The sequence below is a fragment of the Diaporthe citri genome (genome assembly GCF_014595645.1).
Source record: "Diaporthe citri strain NFHF-8-4 chromosome Unknown scaffold_2, whole genome shotgun sequence".
NCBI lineage: Eukaryota > Fungi > Ascomycota > Sordariomycetes > Diaporthales > Diaporthaceae > Diaporthe > Diaporthe citri.
The window spans coordinates 39998-57179 of NW_025064847.1; the positions used below are offsets into that span (position 1 = coordinate 39998).

General features: G+C 54.8%; 4 protein-coding genes across 4 annotated transcripts; 1 reads left to right on the forward strand and 3 right to left on the reverse strand.

Moving 5' to 3' along the window:
* Positions 1-170: 170 nt before the first annotated feature.
* INS49_005693 (uncharacterized protein) lies at positions 171-1217 on the reverse strand (the record flags this gene model as incomplete). Its single annotated transcript, XM_043166471.1, has 5 exons — positions 171-511; positions 648-713; positions 790-829; positions 1031-1134; positions 1199-1217. 5 exons carry the CDS (start codon positions 1215-1217, stop codon positions 171-173), a joined length of 570 nt encoding a protein of 189 aa, XP_043027615.1.
* Positions 1218-2436: 1219 nt separating this feature from the next.
* On the reverse strand, positions 2437-4719 carry INS49_005694 (uncharacterized protein; the record flags this gene model as incomplete). Its single annotated transcript, XM_043166472.1, has 1 exon — positions 2437-4719. The coding sequence occupies one exon, from the start codon at positions 4717-4719 to the stop codon at positions 2437-2439; it is 2283 nt and encodes a 760-aa protein (XP_043027616.1).
* Positions 4720-14023: 9304 nt separating this feature from the next.
* Positions 14024-14749, reverse strand: INS49_005695 (uncharacterized protein; the record flags this gene model as incomplete). The annotated part of the gene is made up of 1 exon (XM_043166473.1): positions 14024-14749. One exon carries the CDS (start codon positions 14747-14749, stop codon positions 14024-14026), a length of 726 nt encoding a protein of 241 aa, XP_043027617.1.
* Positions 14750-15360: 611 nt separating this feature from the next.
* INS49_005696 (uncharacterized protein) lies at positions 15361-16457 on the forward strand (the record flags this gene model as incomplete). The annotated part of the gene is made up of 2 exons (XM_043166474.1): positions 15361-15698; positions 15761-16457. The coding sequence occupies 2 exons, from the start codon at positions 15361-15363 to the stop codon at positions 16455-16457; spliced, it is 1035 nt and encodes a 344-aa protein (XP_043027618.1).
* Positions 16458-17182: the final 725 nt, after the last annotated feature.

Genomic DNA, 17182 nt, shown 5'->3' on the forward strand with positions numbered 1-17182 from the left:
TGTGTGAGCTATGCGTCCCCGTCACACACAGCCTGCATCTCTTCGCCTGTTCTAAACTCGCACACCGCTAGGCAGGGATAGAGGTGAAATATCCAGCCGAGATAAGACCAGACCTACACCTGCCAACTGTCCCCGAAACTTCCCATCACGAGCTGAGCCGGCCAGCTCGCTCAGACGTACTGGCTCAGCCACCGGATGCCCTCGCCGTAGCCCTGGCGCATCACGACCGAGCACATGAACACCTCGACGGGGCGGATGCCCTCGAGCGGGACCTTGCCCTTGCCCGTGGTCTGGTACATGCCCAGCTGGTGGCGGAGCTCGTCCTCGGACACGGCGTCCGGGTGGTCGATCTTGTTGCCCAGGATCACGAACGGCACCTTGGCCAGCTCCTCCATCTGCAGGAGCGCGTCCAGCTCCGCCTTGGCCTCCACGAACCGCTCGTGGTCCTTGGCGTCCACCAGGAACACGATCCCGTTCACCTCGGGGAAGTAGTCCCTCCACAGGCGTCGCGCTGTAATTCGGATTCTCTTGTTAGTGACCAATGCGGACCCACAGTTTTGTAGAGAGTGCGTTCCTCGGCGTGTTCGGAAACGCTACTCGCTGGCTTTCTGGGTGGAGGGGTGTGTGGAAACTGGTGCTGCCCGTACCTTGCTGGTGACCTCCCAGGTCGAAAGTCGTAAACCTGACATTGCCGATCGCGAGTTCCTCAGAAGCTGTGTTCCCCATGTCAGCACGCCTGGCCATATGTATACGGGAGATGTCATGCTCCTCGCTCGTCCGGCTACTCACTGGGGTGGAGGGTAGGCTGGAGGATGGCAACCCGGTCGTTCTGTGTACATGAGTCTGGTCAGCTCTCTGCTGGTCGTTGTTCGTCTCTTGCGCTCCATTATTCGACCAGGCGGACGGTAGATCGACGGGAGACGGGGTAAGTCGGCAGGAGACCCTCTGATCGTGATGTCCGGCCTGCCCACCCCGTCCGGCGCCTTCGGGAAAGCCCGTGGGTCGATGGGTGGTGGGTTCGGTGACGCACCTTCAGCATGTGCAGCAGCGTCGTCTTTCCGGCGTTGTCGAGGCCGAGGAACAGCAGCTTGGCGTGCTTGTTGAGCAGGCCGAGCGACGACAGGACGTCGTAGACTGTGGTGAAGCACATCTCATGTCAGCAAGCTGTCCCGGGGGTGAGGGCGTAGGAAGCTCATACACCAGTTGATAATCCACATCTTGGCCGACGATGCGAGGCTGTGTCTTTTCTGCTGTCGATGTTGTTGATGTTGTGGGGCTGGTACTAAGGTGTGACGGCGGCGTGGTCGGGTTTGGGGGGGGAAGGTTGTGTTGGTTGGTGGCGTGGGAGGAAGAAGAAAGTGTCGGACAAGGGAAGAAGACTGACTGTAAATGCAATCCGTGTTCGTTTGGTCGCTTTCGGGCTTGATGACAGCAGGTTCAGCCCGGTCCAGGCCAGCCAGGACTGGCGTGGGTCCCGTCTAGGCTGGCAGCAAGAGCGGACCACCCAATGATTGGTCCGCCGGCAAGTTTACATAACATTCCATCGCCTGCCACATGCTCCCGGCCGGCTGCTTTGCTCAATCACTATTTTGGGCTGAAGTCATGGAGTGAAGCCAGCCAGCCAACCTTCAAAATGCCACTTTGCTTCCTTGGACATTTACTGTCTTTCCCTTTCCTGACGCCTTGAACGACGACCTGTCCAGATTAGCATGGACACGGACCTGAGTCATCCGTTAAGTCATGAATTAAAATGTTGCCACGTATAACTCCGACTGAACCTCACCAAACACCTGTCATCATGACCACGAGATTCAAGTCTCACACTGGGCGACACAATGTAGTTCGATTTCACCAAAACTGAATTTTGTTTTTCCAAGCCAAATTCTCGGGGTGTCAATTGGTTAAACGTAGATACTTCGGTAGATATTGTGGACCAAGTCCACTCCTATCTAGTCCCTTCGCAATCTGACCCGGCGTCATGCCTCATTGTAAGAAAAACGCCATGCGATGCCAGTCACGAAGTGCCATCGATTTAAAATATGTCCAGCGAGTGAGGTAGAAAGACCATAAACAAGTATGGGTCCTTTTCATTGTACATATGCCTATGGGTAGGCAAATATAGAACTGCTATGTACAGTGTTAACAAAAGTCGGGACCCCACCCTCACTTAGCCTCCTGAGAAAATCCAAATGCTGGGTATCCGTAGAAAAAAAGAAGACAAATGAAAACAAAACAACCACCATAAGTTAAAATATAGACCGAAAGAATGATGATGCTGTCGTGGCTCGTCAAAAGATTTTGCGCCAGATATCCCCTCCCAAGAGTAGGAAGCCTCCCACACCCCATGCATTTGCGCCGGTGGTTTAGGTATGGATTGGTAAACGCTCAAAAACAACGCCGTATACCCTCGTGTCCCGTCTCCACTCCCAATTTGGCCTAGATGGATATGACATAGTTGCCCTGGCCCATCTTTCCGGCCAGTATCAATCCGAGTTCTCGCATCCTCTCGGCTCCCTCTCCCGGCTGAGCCTTCTTCTCGGGAATCTGCCCCTTGCGGGCACGATTGCAGTACTTCTGGTAGAACTTCTCCTTTCTGCGCTGGCGCTTGTGCTCCAGGCCCTTGACGATATCGATCGCACCTCGCACGTGAGCGCTGTCCCTGTTCACCGTGTTGGCTCTTGTCCTCCTGCCCGACTTGACCTGGGCTGGGAAGTAGGCACCACGAGGAAGGGACTTGGTGTGGGTGAGCCCCGGTCGGGAAGCCAGGGTCTTGAAGGCCAAGACGTTCTCGGCATGTGTTGGCGATGCGCGAGGCGACCTTGGCCCGTTTGGTGGAGCGGGCGACTTAACACGCTTTGGCGATGCGCGATCAAAGAGGCGTCGAGGGGATCGACCACGGGCCTTGGGTGGAGGAGAGCGAAGCCGCTTGGGCGGAGGGGATCGAAGTCGCTTGGGAGAAGCATTCTCGCCTCTCCTGTGGCGTCTGTCAGCCCGCTCCTCCTCGAGCTCCTCAATCTCCCCATGCAGCCACAGGTGATCACCGCTGCCATGGCTGTGCTTGACATCGTCGTCGTCGTCGTCGTCTTCCGGCTCAGAGGTCGGGAAGCTGGGGTCGATGTCCTGAGGTATGACGCGAAGCTTTTCCTGCTTCCGGGCAGCCAATCGCGTCAGGTAGGCTTCCTCCAGCGGTCTGTCCTCGTCCATCGTACCACAGACAAAGTCAGTGCTGTCGGGCAGCTCCGGAGTCATGGTGCGGCCGGTCAGCCTGGACTGCGAGTGCTTGCCCCGTATGTGCTTCCTGGAGCCAGTCGAAGAGTCCGAGTGGTGGTCGCCCAGAGACCAAGGTCGAAAGACTGGAGTCTCGGATCCTCGGGCCTGACCTGCTTGATGCGCGTTGAAAGTCCAAAGGTGCAGTCCGTCGTTTTCCTCGTCGTCAGACTCGGCAAACCCGTACTCCTCGTCGGTGTTGTAGCCATCCGAGAAGTCGTCGTCGGACCCGTATCCTGACTTGTCGTCCTCCTCCATATCTTCCTCTTCGACGAGTTCGTCGTCGTCGTCATCATCGGCAATCTCCTCATCGTCGTCATCCTCATCGAGTGCCTCTTCGCCTTCCTCATCCTCTTCTTCCTGCTCGGCTTCCTCTTCTGCCTCCTTGCCCAGGCGACGAATATCGTTCTCCTTCTTCAACAGGTCGTCCATGGTGAGTCTGGCCTTGGCGATGCACTTCTCCTGGCGGATCCAATCCTCTTCTGTGGGGTGGTCACTGGCAAATTCGTGGAAGTGGCAGATTTCACCCTGCAGATCCTTGGAGTTCGCAGTGATGAATCTTGTCTTGCGAACGGCAACAGGACTCTGCGTGGACCTCCGGGGCGATGGCCGGGCGCGGGCGGCGACAGGTGAGCGTGCCTTCCTCGTTGTTGTGGGTGACTTGGTAACAGCGGTCGAGAGCGAACCACTGTCTTCATGCTTCGGGATTTCCAGGCGCTGCTTCTGTGGAGGAGTCTGCTGGGCGCTAGGGCGAGCTGTGCACGCGAACTTGATGCAAGTCTTCCTCGGCTGGGCGGGTTGAGCTGCGGCTGCGGGCGCTGGAGCCACGGTTTGAGCGGCAACTGGAGCCTTGGGCTTGGGCGCATCGTCCTTGGGTTTCGCTGCACAGGCGAAGGAGATGCAGCGCTTCTTCGCGATGGCCTCCACGGCGGGATCCTTGGGTGCTTCTGTGGGCTTTGGCGCTGGCTCATTCGTGAGCGTTGATTTCCTGGGCAGAGAGCCGATGATCTGTAGTCCATGCGCGCCATGGTGCTTGTCCAATGGGAGAGCAGCAAAGCCGATGCTTGGGAGGCGAGGGCTGGGGGTGTTAGTCCTGGCCGGAGTGCTCAGTCCAGTGTCGCTCGTCAGATCGGCGGTCGAAGCCAGAGAGATCTGGCTGGTAATGGATCGTCGTCGTCGCGCGGCGGGGACTGGAGTGCTGTCGGGCGACTCGCCCTCGGAGGCGCTCTGCAGGGCCTGTGTCAGAAGTGAGGCGTGGTTCTCCCTGGTCTTGGAGACGGATGCCCTTCTGAACTGCGGGGACGCTTGGTAGTTGCTCGCCATGGTCGAATCTGGTGGCTCGTCGGCGTCGGCTGCCGCGTCCTCGTCGGCGACAGACTCGACGTTTGCGGAGTGGGAGCTCCAGGCCAGCACGTTGGACGTGGCGTTGCCGTGATCTGGATATCTCAACATTATGAATACTGGGTTGTTTGGGTATCTGTATGTACGTAGATGCGTGGGCCCGGGGGCGGCGTAAGGTTGCAGTGGTGGATATATGCAGGTGTGCGTCGCTGGTGACGCAGGGCAGATCAAGACTCGAAACAGGTCGGTTGACTGGGTCGCGTTGAGCCGGTCAAGAGACAAGAGACCAGAGACCGGATAAGGTGCGCGGTCGAGAGCCGAGATATCTGCTGGTTAAGGTGCAGCCCTCCCGTTCAGGTCCGAGTGGCCAGGAGGTTGCGCGAAGGTGTCCCTAGGGACAGTGTTGCTATAAGCCCAGGAACATCGTGGGGTGTGCAAGGCAGGTTGGTGTGTGTTAGGCGGGAGGGTAAGCGGGTTGGTGTTTTGAAAGTCTGGTTCCGAGGCCGTGGCCCAGTGGAAAGGGTGCAGTCGAGGGCCGGTGTCTCGAGGTTGTTTTCAAATCGAGAGACCGGGCAAGTGGCCTCGGTTTTGGTTTGGCGGCGCAGGGCGCAGGAGGCGCGGGCGAATCCTGTGTGGGCGTAGGATGACGTTGAAGAGCCAAAGTTCAAGGCTGGGTGGCGCAGAAGGTTCTGTCAACGTAACGCGCGCAGAGCCGGGTTCTTATGTGTGCGCTGGCTGACTGGACAACACAGCAGCGATCAACGAGCAACGATCAGCAATCAAGCGGGATTGACGCTGTGGATTTTGTGACTGTTGCCAGAACAGGAATCTGGTCTAGTCGAGGTTTGTTGTGTGTGAGCGAGTATTTGTGTTTATGTTTTGTGTGGGCGAGTGGTGGGTGAGGGCGAGGGTGAGAGTGAGGCACCGAGAGCGGACGGTGGGTTTTGGGGGGAGGGCGAGCTAGATGTTATTTCTCGCGCGAGTAAGAACGAGTGAGTGATTTGAGTGCAGGCGGTCGACAAGAAAGCAAGCACAAAGTGCAGTCATCAGTGTAGGCGCAAGCGCAAACAGGTGTGCGAGTGTGTGTTATTAGTGCCGTTAGTGTGCGCCCTGCATTTGGGGGCATGAGCGATGGGGGCACACGGGGCATGGGGCATGGGCGCGGGCAGGCCAGGACTGCTCTACACAGTCAGGCAAGGCAAGAGTCTCAGGGGCATGGCAAATGCGCTTGTTGGGGAAAAAAAGAAAAATCCTGCAAAAGGGCCCGTGTCCAGGGCTACCCAGGGCAGGGCAGCTACCGCAGTACCTGGGTGGACAAGGCCTCAGCAGCGCGGGAGCAAGTACTGTAGTCCGTACTGCGGTACGTACTCACCGACTGGCTGGAGTACGCGGTATGGTATACCTGCAACAACGTGGGAGAATGCAGGAGCTGGGAGGTAGCTGCGAGAGGCGAGTGGCCGAGTGACGACTGACTGAACTGACTAACGGATTGCCTAAACGGGGCAACCCCTCGCCGAAACCATCCAACCAACAAACACTCCGTTTTGTGAAAACGGTGGCCCAGGGCCTGCCCTGCGTGCCTGCCAGTCCTGCGGTTCCTGCCAGTCCTGCCCCCAAACTGGGCTGAGAGAGAGAACCACCAAGACTCGTGCTTTCCGCCGCGGTGGCAGCCATTGGCCACAGGGCAGGCAAGTTTACCAACAACGAGTGGTCCCGTCACTTATCACAGGTCACCTACAGCATAGTCAACCAGACATCCAAGATTCGTCTCGTGATGATGACGGCCATGGTCACATTCCATGGGGATTAGTTGGCCCGGCACTACCAACCTGGGGCATCCCATGTGCAATCCCCCCGCCAATCCGCCCGTCAAAATAAACAAATCTTGCATGACAGAGATCCTCGTTGAGGCATATTCTCCCCATCCACTCTTCTGCCCCCTTAGCCCCGGCCTTGGAACTTGTCCGAATAACATTAGACTGATGGTACCGTAACGGTAATAACAGGAACAGGCAAAAAAAAAAAAAAAAACAAGGGGCCTTTCCTTGTGGGCTTGTGGGATCGATCTGGCTCGGCTCATCTCTTCGACATCTGAGCGTCCGACATTTTAGAAGAGTCTTTCCCCATGTCGTGCTTTGGCTCACGGGCTCAGGATTGAACATTGCAGTACAGTCAGAACATCGGTCAGGAAAGACTGTGTCAGCACCACTAATAAGGCCTGCACAACCAAAACAACCAGAACAACCCGCACAACCTCGCGCTCCCCGAGCACCATGGCAAGTTCCGCACGTTCCGGCACTGCGCACTTTGCTCCTCTCCATCCTCCTCCGTCTCACTCCCGCTGGCCGCCCCGACCACCGCTGTCTCTTACCCACCAATCCCCTGCTGGGGGTTTAACTAACCACCAACCAACGCTACGACGCATGGGGTTTTCATCTTCAAGGCTTGCAAGTTCAACCCGTAGCGCCGTCCCGTCCAGTCTGGCTGTACCGCCAGTTCTCACCGACAGTTACCCGTCGAGCTAGGTCGGTCCCTCTGCCCTGTAGTGCAAAACCTGGCCTGTCGCGGCGCCAATAACCAACAAAACCTGGATCTGGGTCTGGAGTCCGCCATGTGCTTCTGCATGTGTGCCAGCGCAGAGCCAGGGCTAAGCAGACACTGGACGAGCACTCGCGAATCGCGGGAGCGAATCCCAAGTCATGGGGCTCGCTCTCGAAGTTTATCCCATCCCCTCGGCAGCGAGCTTCTTGACTTCTGACGCGTGCGACGGGCTGTGTGCGTGCTGCGTGCTTGCTTGCTCCTTGTGAGTGACGGCGATCAGCATGCCATGCATCAGCTCATGCCTTTTGCTGCCACCCGTCAACCCATCTGAAAAGCGTGACAAGAACGGTTCCCGGGCTCGCACTCGTGGCGAGCAATAGCTCCAGTGGGGCGTCTCGGCCCTACAGAACGGTTACCTAAGACGGCGAGAGCAGCGGTGAGAGTCTGTGCGCACTCTCCTGGCCCCATCCCGTTTAACAAAAGAAGAAATGTCACCATCAAAAAATTGGCGGCTCATCCGTGGTCGGTCCGGGGCGAGATCATGTTTGGCCGCTGGCGAAATGGCACCCCACCGCCTGCATGCGCGATGCTCCTACTACCTCAACATGCAGTACTGAAGCTGGGTCGCCCTATTGTCAGTCATCCGCCGAAGGAAGCAAGGCTGGCTGGCTGGCTGACTGTCAGCATTCCACATTTCCATACATAATAGCGTCGTGCTGATGGCTGCACACGAGGACACGAGCATGCATGCCCGAGTGCCCAGTCAGCTCAATCGATCAATGCAAGCACTGTCAGATTGTGTAGGTGATTGCCTTCAGGCGACACCCCGTCCGAGTCACTACCAAGCCTCCTGCTGTGAGTCGTCGCCGGAAGCGTCCAAGGGAGGAGGACGAGGCGTTGTCAATCATCTTGAAAGAGTCAAGACCGTTTTCGACAAACACTCTTTCCCTTTCCTGGTGAAACATGGCACTGCAGCCACAGACGCAGCTGGCAGGCTCCGTCCCTCTGTCTGTCTAATATGACTCTCAACACCAGCAGAGCGGCACGTCGCATGCCCGCGGGACCGTTTCTGCAGGCTACAGCACAACCACCCCCGAGGCTAAACTGCATCCTGCCGGTCTTGCCTTGCCCAGAGGTGATTGTCTCAGGGGCAGGAACCGATGGCGCGTCTTGGGAGAAACGCCTCCCGCAGGTCCCTCCAAGCCCTGAAGCCGTAAGCCGCCAGGAAGAGAATGCTCCTTTGAGGAAAGCCCATGACTCGACCGTTACTATACTGGTGAGACAGGAGTCCTCGTGCGAACTCTGACCTCGTCCTTGTCAGTTCAGCTGTTACGATTCGAGACTGCCCTGCAGCGAGCTGTCTGTCTCTCATGCAGCCGACTCGATGGGCTGGCGATTTAATTAATTAACTCTGCAGTGCAAGTACGACGGTTACTTGCAACGGACTCTTCTGGGCTCCCGTGAAACATGGCCACGAGCAGCCTCTTGAACAAAGCTCATATCCTTGCAGCCGCGTAGGTTCGGATCCTGTGTCGGTGGTCCACCGGACCCACGAATGCTACCACCTTAGCTTCTGCAGGGTCGCACTTTTCTTCGTGCCCCGGAGAATCGGAGCGATCCATTGTTTCGAGGCACAGGACAGTGAGGTGGCAGTCGGTCATTTATTCTGGCTTCACCAACGACTCCTCACCGCAACCCAAGACCCAGCAGCATCCACTGGGAGTTCACCGACCGCGCTTTGGTCTGCGCCGCGTGTCGGGGATCGAGGGAGCGCTCGAAACCCGTTCATTACCAAGTGTCAGGTCCTGGCGGGCAACTGGCTGGCACATAACAGGCCCGAGACCCCTTCTCGACTACTGATGAGCGAACCCCCGAAGGCACGGCCCCGTGGCCCTGAGTCCCAAGCGATGAAATTGGGCGGCTAGCAGTGAAGATCCCCCAAGCCTTTCGCCAATCCCAGTGATGAAATGTAGATCTGCAACGCTCATCACCGCTGCTCGACGTTGTCTTCATGCAAGACGGATCTTGTTCCCGATCCGACCACCATCCATCAGTCTGTCAACCCACCCAGCCTTTTTGCTCAAACCATCTCAACCCCACGCCCGAGTCAAGCAAGCATGGAACGTGTCTGTTGTCACCGTCAGGCTGTCTGTGTCGCATGGCTGCTGTAGCTGGCACACACACAATTGACCCCGCATCCCGAAAGCGCGCGGGTTCGGCATGGGATGACACGACGCAGCAGCCCTCTGCAATCGCGTTTCCAAATCTGCAGGTCTGGGTCCTCGTGCCCTTTCTCCCACGCGGTGGGGAGTGAGGTCGGGCGTGGGGTTGGTGGCAACCGCGCCTACGAGATAATATCTCGGAAGCCGGGGACGCTGGGAAAGAGGAACAAGTATGGACTCAAATGCGACGCCGCGCCCATCTTCTCTCCCCAGCACGATGACGCCACGGCTGCATGAAAACCCGCTTGCTGCGCTGCGCTGCACTGCGCGGGCTCTCTGGCGAGCGACGACCATGCCTGGTTCTGTTCTCCCCCCGCCCCGCGCGTGGCGGGCTGCTGCACCCCATCATGCACGTAACGTGGTTGTGGGAGTGCGTCACCGCGACTAACTGTACTGTCTAATGGCGACATGTCTCAAGCTTGTGTGGCAGGGGCTCCACGGCGAGCAGGACAATGGGGGCAGCAGGGTAGGGTGGTTGAAGATTGTCCCTCGCGGATTCAAGCTTTCGGCCTTCCCACTTCGAAAGTGCCGTTTCGGAACAGTCGAAGGAACTCAAAACGGGGCTCGCGACGTTTTTTTGGGCCTCATCCCACGAGAGCCCTGGTGCTAGGCGCCCGTCCGAACCTTGCGTCGAAAAGCGCTTCCCGAGGTCCGAAGGCAGAAGAGAAGAAAAAGAACCATCCCCTTACCGCTTCGTGACACTGCCCTTACACATACTAGACCGCTTCTCACCTGTCCGGGCCTCGAGAGACAGGACCCCAACAAGGGAACAGCCGCGCCTACAACCACCAGGAATAGACACAGTACAGTAGTAAAAGGCCCCCCAGCACGACGGGCGGTCCGACCTTGGCGGGGTTTTGTCTCTTGGATTCCTTCAAGCAGCAGCTTTCCGGACGACGTCCGGAGGAGGCCAAGCTCTTGTTCCTTTGTCTCCCCATTGGCCGGCGACTCAGGCTCCTGTCCGGGTGTGTTGAAACCGTTGCGCCTTCAAAGGCCGCGAAAGAAGGACAGCTGCCAGGCGGCTGTATTCTTTCTTTCTCTGGATGGCGTGTCTTGTGTTTCGAAAGACCGTGCGCGTGATCAGGAAATGGAGGCGACCCTACCTGACCCGACCTATCCTAACCCGTAGAACCTGCATTTTCTTTTGTAGATCACCTCTGGTTGCGAGATGCTGGCGCCCTTGACTGTAGAACCCACCCATTAAATCATTCATTGATTGTCCATCACGTACGGACGCCGATAGGGAAACTGCCAAAAACCATCATCCCTCACTCGGGCGCTTCCGGCTGTTCCGGCTGTTGCGGCTGTCACTCAGCTCGGCGGTGGAGGCTTGTGCCCCCTTGGCGCCATGGCGGTTGATCTCCCGGGCATTAAGACCCGAGACAAGAAGCTGAACCCTTGCTTGGCGTGGTTGCACAATGCCCTGCTTTCCGAAGGGGTCCCAAGACACGCATTTCTCACGGGACGCGGCAGCGATCGTCTTTGCTGTTTGGGCTGCGCTGTTTTGACGCTGGGATCAGCGCTGTGGTCCTCCTCGGTAGGGAGGTGTCGGTTGTTCTTGGGGAGGTGGTCTCCTGATGCACTTTGCTCGATCACCTCCTCCTTTGTGCTTGAGGGCCGTGGGCATGCTCTGTCAATCAACCAAAGTATTACATGATCTTATTACGAGATTGGGAGGCTCATGATGCTTCAATAGAGAGGCTGCTGTCACGTATTAGCTAACAGACAGTGTCGATCCTGGGTGACAGGTAGGGACGGGGGAAGAGGGCCAAGCCCCCTACCGCTGGTTGGTGGTGATTACCCAAGGAATTCACCATCACGAGCACGAGCCCTTCCTCAACAATATTTGTTCCGCCAAGGATTCCAATACGGATTCCGTGAGCTTCTCGAGGGGATCGACCCTTTTAAGCGACCATAGTTCTAGAAATTTGTGGTGCATTGCCTGCCATCTTGTCCAAGGCGGGGGCCGCGGAGGTGTATTGCCAGCTCGTTCCTTGGCCGCATTACTCACGCCGGTCCCTCTCCCAGGCGGTCTTGGACCATCTTCAGGAGTAATCTGCTGAAGATCAAATGCAGCTTGGCGGGCTTGGTGACTGGCCGACTCGTGAGCGTCTTCGCACCGTCGTGCCGGATCCGTGCCGTACGGAGCCGGGCGCGAGTTTTTGTTGCTCTGCGTTTTTGCCTGGATCGGTTTTCAAAGAGACGGTGTCATCCAGCTGTACATGCCTCCACAGGATAGACGAATTGGGACATATGAAAGTTATCATCTGGAAAGGGCCAAGAATTCGTGGTGTCATGAGATAGGCAGGACAAGTTTAGGCTTTCACGCTCACATTGAATGTAGAAGAACGTGTATTCGGCATCTCTCCTGGGATATATTCACTTCTTGTGTCAAGAGCTACAAGCACTCGGCTGTCGAGGACACCCAGCCCTGTGCGATGTATTGATGAAGATCTCTTGATAGCGGTGGCACAATAAGGAAGGGTTCAGAGAAAGACTCACCCTGCTATTGTCCTGCGTCTGGGATCTTGGGCTGTTCACTCTGCCCATTCAGCGGCTACGAGTTCGGCCACAAGCAATAGTACCCGGATCGACTCGAAAAGGGCATGCTGTGGCCCGTCGAAGAAACACTGGAAGGATTGCTGATGATAAGTCTGAAGAGCTCTCCATGATATGTATGGCATCATGAAACTTGGAGGAAATCTCCCCAACTTAGAAGCCCATCTTGTCACTACATGTGGTAATGAAACTTAGCTACAGAGGGGAATTGATGCGCACACACCCTCCGAGCGTGGATTAATGCTTATAATCAGAGTTCCCAAGTAAATATTTCCTTTCGAGCCAGGCGTACCCACGCCACGAAGTGTCTTGGTTTCGACAAGAGTCCTCCAACAAGACACTAAGGGTTTAACGTGGAGGATGCCCATGATTTCTGTATGTCTGTGTTGCTACCATGAGCAGTCTCTATTGACCAGTCCTTGGGTGTTTTTATGTTATTGCTCTGATCAGCTTGACATGGAGCATTTCTTGGTAGTCTACGTAAAATAGCACACCATTTTCTATCAACCTGGGCTACGAGATCGTGTGTTGTGTTTCTAAACTGTGTACTCGGGTTGCAACCTTTCTCGCACTCGAAGCCATTCACCGAACCTCAAATGTCCGGTATCTCAGTGCGGATTCCATATCACTACCTGGCTCATAAGTACATCCCTGGTATTTTTCACTTTATTTCCATTACCCCTTTGAGCTGTTCAGACACTGATCGTCCAGTCTATACCCATGAGTACCTCATAGACTACAGTAACATACCAGTAATTCAAAGAAGAATCAACTACCAAGTATCATCGAAAAACGACCCCCCGTTCGATATTCGCTCGAGATAATTGTCGTAAGACATCCTCTACTGCGAAAGGCACCATAACCAATTCATTGATCACAAAGGTGAGAGATTCAACTGTCATGGTCGGAGTCGAGTTCTGTTCCTATGGCTACTGATAACCTCAACAAGGCAACCACAATTGCCAGTAAGGCTGCCTTGTGCAATGTCACAAATAATTTCAGATACACCAGGATGAAAGGGTAAGATACATCTGTATCTCAAGTGCAATGTCGTGTATCGGATATCTATTTACGTCTCAACATAGTTGAACACTCAAACCATATTCAGCACAACCGCATTGTTATTATATCAGAACTATGTGAGATGAGGAATACTTCAAGCAGAATGTGACTAATAATTTCAGATCAGTCAGATGCAAGATTCTAAATATGAGCCCAAGTATAGTCTACACCAGTATGGGCTTCCCATTTCGAATTTCGAGTGACCTGCTTGTGATCTAGTAAAATGCAGTGGTCTGAAACCCGCTGATTTGGATGGAACATTGAGGACATACCAAGGCAGCTGAGGCGAAAACTTTTGAAATAAAGAATTCGTATCTCGACTAGGTTTGACTGAGAAATGACCGAGCTGGCACAACATTCTAGCTTACTCTGCGCAAGATCAGTCACGGCAAACATTACGCCAATCTCTTCCTTTGTTAACGACCATTAGCATTAGTCCGACGATATCAGAGTGCATACGACCCACAACTGTTGTCTACAGAAATGAGTGATGACATCCTGAAGTCCATGGCCACCTTTTGGTACCTGCCACTGACAATATGAGACCCATAATTGCAAGATCCCCACCACAGTTGATGTAACACCAAACACTATCGCGAGAGTGAACGCTGCCGCAGTGACCCAATATGTGTGCCGTCTGCCCGTCGCCTCTCAGCCCACCTTCCTAGAGCTGTGATGGGACTAGGTTCTTGTGCCTCGTCATAAAGGGCGTGTAATCGTGGGGCCCAGTACGGATACCTCTCGTACAGCTCGTGGCTATTTTCAAGGGGTCGGTGGTATCTGTCTGTATTAAGCGTGCTGTCAAAAGGTGCGGCAAGTCTTGGGTCCAGCGCGGTCGTCATGGTGGGCCAGCCCCATCCTGTCCAGCTGCGATGTGGTTTGATCAAGGATTTCAGCCACTGCCGGTCTTTGGGCGGGAAGAGCAGCGGGTATGTCATCAGCGTCTCTGTGAGGAACTGAGATGTGAAGCAGCCCCTAATTTTGTTGGCCTAAGTTGTAGCTCAAATCGAATTTTGACGTTGGGCAGGATATCACCGTTTCAAGCAGTCTGCTAGCCCGACCCCTGCTTCATCGTTCATTGCAGTTCTTGAGAGCTCAAGGTACGACGCAACCTCGAAGATCCTCGATTTCTTTCCCTCCAGCTCGAGGTGATCGGGAAGATGTCTCGTCCAGATTATCCCCACATCGGCATAATCAACAAGATACTTGACACGGAGCTTGGTCGGGTGAATCTGAGACGAGGCGGGCGATTGCGAGGAATACGCCGGTTGTGTGGAGGCTCGAAGTCTCGGTAGAGTGGACTCTATGATACTTCGCAAAGATTCTGAATCGTTCCAAACCGTAAGAGAATGCCCGGAGACTTCATTCGAATCCATGGCTAGTTCCGTCGCCAGCATGATGAGGGCGGCTTTGGCAAGAGCGCGGTTGGTATCGAACGTTGGACAGAGAGTGCTGTCCCTGACGCTTTGAGTTACTGAAGGAATGGCTACCCCACTCATCGAAGTGATGCTATTGAGCTGCTGCTCCGTTGTATCTCCTCCTGCAAGTTCTTTTCGAATCTGTTCCAAGGCCTCCTTGAGCACGCGCTTAGGGGCTTCGGCATTCTTTTTGAGCAGCCCAATAACAAACTCAATTTCCTCGATCGGATCCAGACCATGGACAAGACAAAATCGAAGGCATGTTCTGTATTTTCTCTCGGTATCGTCGTCCAGTTCGACTCCCCACATTGATCGAACCAAGCTCCGTATGGCTTCCATGGTTGTGCACGAGACGACCTCAGGACTTGCCCCCAGACCGCCAAAAGTCTCGTGGTTGGGAATCGAAATATTTAGGCAACGAGCCTAAAGTCGCAGCCTTATATATCCTGCAGATTTGTGTGTGGTATACATATGTGTACAGGGGGACGACACCACCACGCAGAACGAGGCGCAATGCAGTTCCATAATTGGTCATGCAATCGACGCCCCGATGCGACTTCATAGTATTCCGTCCTGCTAAATTTCAGCTGCCCGAAGCAACTTGGTCTCATAAGGCTAACCCATCCTCCACCCCGCATCAGTGTTCTTATTCACCTGTCTGCAATGTCTGTCATCATGGAGCAGCAAAGAACGTCGACCAGCACCGTCGCCAACATACAGATAGATCCCGGGAGTACCCTCTGATGCGTCTGTGTTAAACTCTCTGCGAAATGCTTTCCGGCGAAATGAATTCCAGAAGGGACCCACGTCTACATTTAAGGCGCGAACAACAGAAGTTCGAGGTAAAGTGGACGTACCCACGCACACGGCCAGTGTACGTGAACCTAATCAAGTACAAGGGGAAAGGAGAACAGACACTAACGAATAAACTCGTCTAGAGCTCTGCAGAGATGCGATCAAAGGCCATAAACGCCAAGAAATCTGCCTCTGCTAATGCGCAGTCGAAGTCCCCAACGATCGAACGACAGGTCAACGTCGCGCCGGCGGAATTGTCCGCCACACTGTCCAAAGCCAATACTCAACAGTCCTTGTCGACACGGAACGGCATTGGGGCACACCCAGTGCCCGAACTAATCACAAAGAATGACAGAATACGGCGAGTTTTAGAAAGGGTAAACTGGACAAAATTGCGCGGAGACACTGCCCAAGAGGTGGCTACATTTCGGGAACTTGAAGATGCAGAGAATAAATTCCAAGAATTTGAGTCATTCATCAGGGCTGAGGGCAAGTATTTGGGTCTACCAGAGGGCTACAAACCATTTGAGAGAGTTTTAATCCACGGCAGCATAGCGGGTTCCAAGCCTTTTCCTTCTATACGATTCACGAATTTTCGCACGGAAGAAGATGTGCGGTGCGGAAGTACCATGCAGCCCTGTCCAAGAGAAAGGTTAAACACCAGTACCACCCGCCTCTACGTCTCTGCTATGAGATTCAAAGACTGAATTACCACGCAGCGAACGCTGGTACCTATGCCGAGGGAGATCCCGGCACAACGCTTTGCGGGAAGACTGCTGTGATCGAGGATGGCGATACCAGGCGGCTTGTTACCATCGGCGGAGTCATTCAAGTTGGCAACAAGCTATACGCCATGACGGCCGGACACTCTGCAACAGCCGCCGACGAGATCGGAAGCACATCAGAAACCGAGTCATCTAGCCCTTCTAGTAATGATATCGAGTACGATGATGATTTAGAATCAGCACTGATATGCGGTGGACCGAGTACAAATTCAGACGCTGAGTGGCAACCTCATCGAGGCGGTCAAAATGATCAACACCAGAGTACAGCGGAATCTGCTGCGTTGACTTTTCATGGATCCAGTATGTCTGGAGACGACTGGTCGCTTCACCTGATCGACGATCCTCTGCTGGCGCTGCCTAATGCATTGCCAGGAACGGACAACTTCACAACAAGATACATGACTTATCCCGCCAGCCAGCCCTTTCCTGGTCTTTTTTGGCTTATCGCCGGTGTCAGTGGTCCTTAGGAATATTGCTAAGTAACCTTTAAGCCTATTTTACTTAGATTAGAGTATTAAAGCATAATTATGGCTTTGACCACGCCATGTTTTTTTTAAAATCAACCATTCATTAGTTTATTTACTATCTACTTAACTTTCCAACTACAGGTCCCTTTACGTGTTTCTCCGCACGGAAGGGGTGAGGGAATGGGACGTCCTGCGGGTGGACAATGAGCGCGGAAGTTTTGAGCCCCATGTGATCCTCGCCTCGCTCTGGACCAAGCTGGCCAGTCTACACCGATTGGGCAACATCAAACTCAAGAACTCATGTTCCAACAATGCTCTCCAGCACAACTTACATGCCCAGGCAACCGACTGTCCGCCCAGAATGCTGGCAGCCAGTATTTCACGAATCCAGGGCCTCACTGCAGGCAATGGACCGCACGGGCCATTCTGGAATCCTGCCAGACTCTGGCTGCCGCATAACCCGAACTGTCGGAAGGGTTACGATGATCTATCTCTTGGCCTCGCCATTGCAGCTGAACTCGGAATGGTCAGTGTGGTGCAATTGACAGTTGAAGACCCGGACGAGGTCCGGCGCGCGTTGATGCCGCCTGAACCGGGTCGAGTGCGTGACGGTAGCAGCTTCTCTACCTGCCCAGCGAGACTGTATGGGATAAGCAGGGTCCGACTCGGAACGAAATATACGAGCAGATCTACCGTCTTTCCTCCGCTATATCGCGCTACCTGCC